General features: G+C 45.1%; 1 protein-coding gene across 12 annotated transcripts in view; it reads right to left on the reverse strand.

Annotated features, from left to right (window-relative positions):
- The window catches only part of LMO7 (LIM domain 7), a 202,129-nt gene extending 194,915 nt beyond the window's left edge, over positions 1 to 7,214 (reverse strand). For 5 of the 12 annotated variants that reach the window (XM_067713924.1, XM_067713920.1, XM_067713923.1 and 2 more), the window contains exon 1: positions 6,836 to 7,203. In XM_067713924.1, coding sequence (XP_067570025.1) covers positions 6,836 to 6,934 — 99 coding nt within the window. In that variant the 5' untranslated portion in view covers positions 6,935 to 7,203. Of the gene's footprint in view, positions 1 to 6,835 lie in introns of all 12 variants that reach the window. The other 7 variants (XM_067713929.1, XM_067713928.1, XM_067713927.1 and 4 more) reach the window with 4 other exon arrangements.
- Between the last annotated feature and the right edge of the window lie 273 nt (positions 7,215 to 7,487).

Consider the following 7,487-nt stretch of genomic DNA (forward strand, 5'->3'; position numbering starts at 1 on the left):
ACCTGCCCATGCAGGGGACACGGGTTCGTGCCCCGCTCCGGGAAGATCCCACATGCCGCGGAGCGGCTGCGCCCGTGAGCCATGGCCGCTGAGCCTGCGCGTCCGGAGCCTGTGCTCCGCAACGGGAGAGGCCACAGCAGTGAGAAGCCCGCGTACCGCAAAAAAAAAAAAAGAACCAAAAAATCATTCATTTCCTTTGGCCCAGGGATTTCATTTCTCTAGCCAGTTCAAGAACACTCTGTTTTATTAAAGGTACGAGTTCCTAGTATTTTCCCCCACTTTAAGAAGACGTCCACTTCTAGCTTTCAGTGTACCAGTACACTGGAAGGATCCAGAATGACTGACACTGCTAGAATCCTCCCACTTCCTCAGGAAATACCTTGTCATATCTGTTTACCCTTCCTGGAATCAAGCTATTCTAACAGCATCTCTGCCCTGGCTCCTCTCTGTGTGAATCAGTTCCTTCCCAAGAGAATTCTGTGAACGCCCTCATCTCTCGCCGCCCCTCCTGTCCTAGGATCCTTTCTTATTTGCTAAATAAAGAGGATGTGTTTAAGAAATAGGAAGATGCTGCATAAAGAAAAAAGAAGCAAACTGACATCAAGACACCCCTTGGCTGCTCGCAACTGCCCTGAGAAATCTATGATGCTAGAAATCTGAAGAGTGGAGAGGTAAAGACTGATGTGCCCTTCTGGAAGGAAACGTTCTTGAGTGGTAAAAATATTCAATAAGTTGATTGGGGTGCTGGGTACACGGGCCTATACATTTGACAAAAAGGTATATCCTACAACTCTACACTTAAAACCTATGCATTTCACTGCATGCAAAGGTTACCTGAACAAAAATAAACTACTCTGGGGCTTCCCTGGTGGCGCAGTGGTTAAGAATCTGCCTGCCAGTGCAAGGGACACGAGTTCGAGCCCTGTTCTGGGAAGATCCCACATGCCGCGGAGCAACAAAGCCCAAGCACCACAACTACCGAGCCTGCACTCCAGAGCCCACGAGCCACAACTACTGAGCCCATGTGCCACAACTACTGAAGCCCGCGTGCCTAGAGCCCATGCTCCGCAACAAGAGAAGCCACCGCAATGAGAAGCCTGCGCACCACAACAAAGAGTAGCCCCTGCTCGCCACAACTAGAGAAAGCCCACACACAGCAACCAGGACCCAATGCAGCCAAAAATAAATAAATTTTTTTTAAATATAAAAAATAAAAATAATAAATAAAAATAAATAAATAAACTACTCCAAGCAACTCCTGAAAGTTGTGCTGTATGCAACCTCAACACCTCTCAACAAATTACAAAGTCACAATGCTCTAGCTCAGGGGGCAAAGGTGTTAGCCCCACTCCAGCCTCGACTCAAGTGCTGCCTCCTCTGTGAGCTCAGGCGGCCTCCCAGATGCCATCACTATACACGGGGCAAAATTCCATCAGAGCAATTATCTGATGGCACTGCAGGGTCTGTTTGCATGTCTGCTCCTCACGGGGTGCACTCTGTCTGGAGGTCCTAGAAAGATACTAAAGAATTGGCAGTTGAATCAGCAAGCCCAGCAAGTGCCTGGCACAGAGTAGGCACTTCATAGGCATTTTCTGGATAACAGAACGACTGAATGTAAGTCCCCATGAGGGGAACCAGTAACTAAAAGGCAGGAGTAGAGTGACATCACTCAGGAACAGGGTTGGGGCAGAAGAGGAAATACTGCGTAAATAGGTAAGTACACACTGGCACCCAGATGAACGCGTATCTTGTAGCTGGTCCCAACCAACTGCCAAAGCAACAAGCTCAGCTTTGGACTCTGATGCACATTTCCACTGGGAGAAGGAAAGAGTCCTGGTCCTCAGGTTTCATTAAAGCTCCAGCCTTAGATTGTACATTCACTCAACAAGTGTTTACCTGGCACTGTGCCAAATCCTCAAGCAAACGACAAGCTACTGTTCCTGCCCTCAGTTAGCGCCTAGTCTAATACAGAAGAATGTTTGTAATTATACCACAGAGAGCAAAAAAGAAAAATCCATACAAGCAATAGTGATAAGGAAGGAATGGGTGGGGTGGAGGCTTGGTGGCCGAGAAAAGGCTTCACATAAAGCTTGACTGTAGAGCCCAAGCATGGAAGAATGCAGAGGAGCAACACATATTAGGTAAACAAGGAATAGCAGGCATTCCACACACAACAGCCTGGAGGTGAGAAAACAGCACCCTGTGTGGGGCGGGGAAACCCAAGCAAGGATTAGGGAGCACTAATTCCTTTACAGTCAGCATCTCATTCAACTGGCGTAAGCACCACTGGAGGCTCAAGGAAGAACACTGACTGAGGCCTACAGCATTTAAGAAGCTGAGCCAGGACTTGAACAATGATTTGATTCCAAAACGGCGCTTTGGGGTTTCTTTCAGCTTTATTGAGATTTAATTGGCACACAGCTTGGTATGAGTTAAAGGTGTACCACCTAACAATTTGACATATATTGTGAGATGTTTACCACAGTAAGCTCAGTCAACATCCGTCTCCTCATATAGTTACAAAAAACTTTTTTCCTTGTAATGAGAACTTTTAAGATTTACTCTCTTAGTAACTTTCAAATATACTGTACAGCAGTGTTAACTGCAGTCATCATGAATTGGATGAAGGTGGTCAAAAGGTACAAACTTCTAGTTATAAAGATAAATAAGTTCTGGGGATATCTGTACAAATCTGTGCTTTTAATGTCTATGCTATCTGGCAACTATGCAAATAGTAATGGAGAAAATGAGCAAAAAATAAAGATAGATATACAGACGGAGACCAGATTGTAAAGGGCTGTGAACGCTACACTTCACAGCTTAATGTAAATGCGGACTTTTAAAATCTTTTCATGGCTCCTCAGAAAACAAAAAACAAAATCAGGTTTATATTCTGAAAAACTAATTTTAATTGCAACAGCTAGTGTAAGAATTGCTTTCTAACATTTAAAATTTTAAACAAAGTTTTACCATCAGAGTCTTTTCAAGCTTAATATCTGTTGATTGAAATTATATATAATTACCAGAAATGCTTCTATGAATTCAGTAACACTTTCAAATGCATTGGTATCTTGTCTGTTTACGTCGCTCTACATCCACTTGAAAAGCAACAGTACGAATCATAAGACCCTCATTTAGTCTATTGACAACACCGGTATGCACTGAGGATTCAAGTGCACCCAGCAAACCTTTTCACGCCAGACCACAGGTTGGAAACCACCAGTAGAAGGGATGCAGTTTACAGAGAAAGAGGGAAACCACTTAGGGGAATTTTGTAAATATCAATGGGGGACCCACAGAGTGCGATTCTTTAAAAATTTAGCACTAAACGCAAACAAAAGTGATGACCAGCACACAACTCCCAAAGGACAAAAATGGGGCAGGTGGAGAAACAGACCAGTTGGAAGTAACTGGGGAAGGATTCATATTCTGGTGCCAGGCATGGCAATGAGCTCAAGTTGGCATCCCTTTGGTCCTTCTACAGGGTGACAGTGATACTGAAAACTTCGAACACAGAGATAACAGGACGGGCAGGTGAGCAGGAAGGTGTTGAATTAAGTTAGCCTGATCCGCTCCAGTCATAAAAATTACTACTGTGTTTAAACCTCAACCTAGATAGGAACATTAAGTCACAGACTGGAATGGGTGACCAACCAATGCAATGAGCAATATACTCAGTTTTCAATTTCATTGGTATCTTGTCTGTTTATCACAGGTTTTTAAATACTCCATAAACAGAGGGACAGAGGCAACTATTAGGTACAGAAAATTAAAAGGTGCTGAAGAAAAGGACTAAAATTAGAGGGTCCAGGCTGCATTTTCTACCAGTTCCTCTCCCACTCCATGACCTTGCTAGAATCAAGCTTCCCCTCTGCCTCTGCCTTCAAACCATTACATTATTTGGCTTTCAACCCGTGTTTAATCATAAACTAGCTCAATACATTATTAATATTCCAAACCACATTTCCAACCAGATAATAATCCAATATCATGATGTTGAATTACCTTAAAAGGTTATGTTCCTACATTTGTTTTGATTTCAAATATGAAACTAACCAGAAGTATATGTACACTTTTAAATATCGAAGAACACTTTGAAATAAACAAAAAGAGTCATGAAATGACAATAATTGGCAGAATAACAAGCACTAGCCCTCACCTTACCCTTTCTCCTCCTCCCAGAACAAAACAAATTTAAGACTTGAACTTTGGTTGTGGGAATAATACATTAGTTATTTAAAATCGCTGACGGAGAATGGAAATGGCAAAGACATACGGCCATGGACTCTGGTCATCTTTCAAAGATGTACAAGGTTATCGGGGTTTTCTGACCTTGGGTTGGTCAAAGCTGCAGCTGAGAATAAAGGTAGCAGATTATATTATATGCATATTACATACAATACGTATAATATGTATATTATATATATAATATATTAATGTATTTATTTGTGTTATATGTATATATATAAATACATATATATGAATGATATAATTCACATAATACATATATGTTTATATATGTGTACTGTGTATATATAAAAATATATATATGAATGAACCACTTATGCTTCAATGTATGTAGGAGAAAATATGATAGAAATGGAAAAATGGAGCAAAACTATTAGTAAGCAGAAGAAAGATTTACACTATAATCTTCCTTGCTTTCCAAAGTAGTTTATAAAAACACTTTGGACTCAATATTTTATCCTCAAATTAGGGGTTCTCAGGGTTAAGTGGTTGTGGAATGAGACACTCATTCACTCTGCTTCTTTTGGCAAGAGCGATATTTTAAAATATGTGCTCTGGTTATAAAGGCAAAGCTAAGGAGACAGATAAATTTGGACACTAACTGGAGAAATAACATAAACCTAACAGTGAACACAATGCTGTCACTTCAATGTCCCAAGTATACCAACAGTATATGTGAATATGTAAATTATTCACATATCTTCAATGAACGTACTGCCTCGCTCCCTGTGGCACTAGGGGAAAAAAGTCACTTGATTTTAATTTCATGAGAGTTAACCATATCAAAATTATATGGCAAAGCCTTTAGAAAGATTTGGCTTTCTGCTAATGATGAACAAAGCACTCTACAGAGTTGCCAAATCGTTGCTGACAAACACTTTTAGGTGGAGTGGGATGGTGGTGGGAAGAAGAGCACATTTACCGCGCACACGGGGTATCTTTTATCACAACACACCTCCCCAGAGTTTATTAGATACAAATTTCTCACAGAAGTCTCCAATTATAAGCAAGCTATCACACACAAAACAATGTTTAGATTTCAAATATCTGTATACTGAAAAAGGAAAGGATGTGAAATCATCCATATTCACAGATTCCCTGAAGCAAATACAGAACCTGCAGATACAAACTCCACACAGGAGCCCTGTATGGCCAAAAAAGTATCCCCATATTTCTTCCCTTCTCCCTCTCTCCATCTCAACATTCAGACACAGAAGGGCAAGTTTGATTTCTAAAATTATGCAGTGTACATACTGCTAATGGAAAATTACCTTTGGAAGCCTTGACTTTTCAAGGTTTATGAATGGGGGAAGTTATTTCCCTTAACTACATTGCTGGAATTTTTCCACTCTCATTTCAATTCAGAATACAGTGTTTATTCTTCTCCCAACCTCCCCACGCGCTCCCCTCACCCCGTTCTAAGTCACCTTCAAACCAGCTCAAGTTTCAGTACAAAAAGACGGCAAAGCTAATTTCTTAGCCGCCCCCCATCTCCATCTCCCGCCACTGTCTAGTGGGTAATGATACATTCACTTTCCTTTAGCGTGAAAAACATAACATTTAAAGTTTATCTTTTTTTTCCCCACATACATAATTTACTTCTTTAAGGAGAAATGAATTGTTTTAAAGTACTGTTTGCTTTGGGATTCTTGAATATTTTGTTTTTCCATGGAATAACCTTTAATCCTAATTTGAATTTTTAAATACGCTGAGTAAACCAGCACGTGGCATCAATAACCCTTAAATGACTGCAAGGCTGGTAAAGGCAATACTTTTGGTTCCTGATTCACATCTGCTCCGAAGACTTCTTTAGCATCATTATAAAAGTCATCTTTTTCATCCAATAATAAAACGGCTAGAAGTCCTGGTGTTAACTTTCTACAGACAAACGTAACCCTAATGCGTTGATCAAGGAACTTCCAAGAGACCATCTCCTTTTTAACGGCAAAGAGGGGAATGGAAGATCTCCTCCCTGAGGCACAGCTGGGAAACTAACAACCCTTGAGTAAGTGATTTCAGGATATCTTAGTCTTATCAATGCCGACTTTGGAAAACGTACGCGACTTGATTCACACACCCTGGGCTCCAGAAGCTGCCTCGGAGAAAGCATCTCTCCAGGTGCGCCACAGGTGTCTAACCTCCTCCATCCGCCCTCCCACACAACACACAATACGCTGCCCAAGCAAGTATGTTTCAGGCATTTCCACTTCTAGCCACCCCAAAGAAACGCTCCCGAGGACCCTGGGCCGTCTCTGCCCAGCAGGTACATCCCAGGCGTCCTGGCGCGGACGTGGGCTGCTCCACAGAGATGCGCGGTCCCCAAACCCGCGGGGCCAAACTCTCGACTCTGTCCTGGCAGAGGAGATCCGGGGAAGCCAGCAAGACCGTCGGCGGGGAGGGCAGCGCTAAGCTTCGCTGGACGTTAAATCATAGGAGGCGCAGAACTTGCAAAGTCCCCCAAACTGCTGAGCGAACCAGCCTGAGGCGCTGCGCAAGCTAAGGTCCGGGAGGCGGCTGAAAGCAGAGTGGCGGGAGCGGCCGCAAGGCCGCCAACTCTTGCGGAAAGAAGAGGAGTAAAGGCACTCACCTCCACCCATCTCTGGGCCTCGGCGAACGCTAGGGCGCAGTCGGCCTCCGCCTCCTCCATCACTTCCAGAACTAGGGGGAGAGGGGGAGAGAGAGACATAGTGGGTGCGCGGAAAGGCGGGAGTGCCGCGCGCGTCCGGCCCGCTGCTCCGGCCTCTCTCCGGCTGCAAGACGCCCGGACTCTCTGACCCTTTGTTGCACCCTGCAGTTCGGTAAAGTTTCGAACCCACGAGAACTTGAAGCCGGGGCTTTCTCTAAACTCCTGAAAACGCCGCGGAGACCCAGGCAGAGCGCGGGAGGCGGAGAGGGCTACCAGAGGCGGCGCGCAGTACCAACCCAGAGGACTGTTTGGACTTCAAAAGTGGCTGCGCGGCCGCCGCCCTCCCGGAATGCCCCGCCCCCGCGCACCCCCGCCGGCCACCCCCGGCCGGCCAGCCGCCGCTTCCGTCCTCCCCACCCTACCCCCCGCCGCGCCCGGGGGCTCCCGGCCGCAGCGGCCTTTGTGGTCGGACAGTCTGGCCCAGGGGATGCCACAGTCCGCCAGGAGGCCGTGGCCCGGGCCACGCACCCGCTCCCGCGCCACCCGCCGGACCGCGGCCCCGCCCGGAGGAGATGCGCCCCCGCGCCCGCATCCTGTCCGCATCCTTCCCGCC

Source organism: Pseudorca crassidens, chromosome 18, assembly GCF_039906515.1.
Source record: "Pseudorca crassidens isolate mPseCra1 chromosome 18, mPseCra1.hap1, whole genome shotgun sequence".
Lineage (NCBI taxonomy): Eukaryota > Metazoa > Chordata > Mammalia > Artiodactyla > Delphinidae > Pseudorca > Pseudorca crassidens.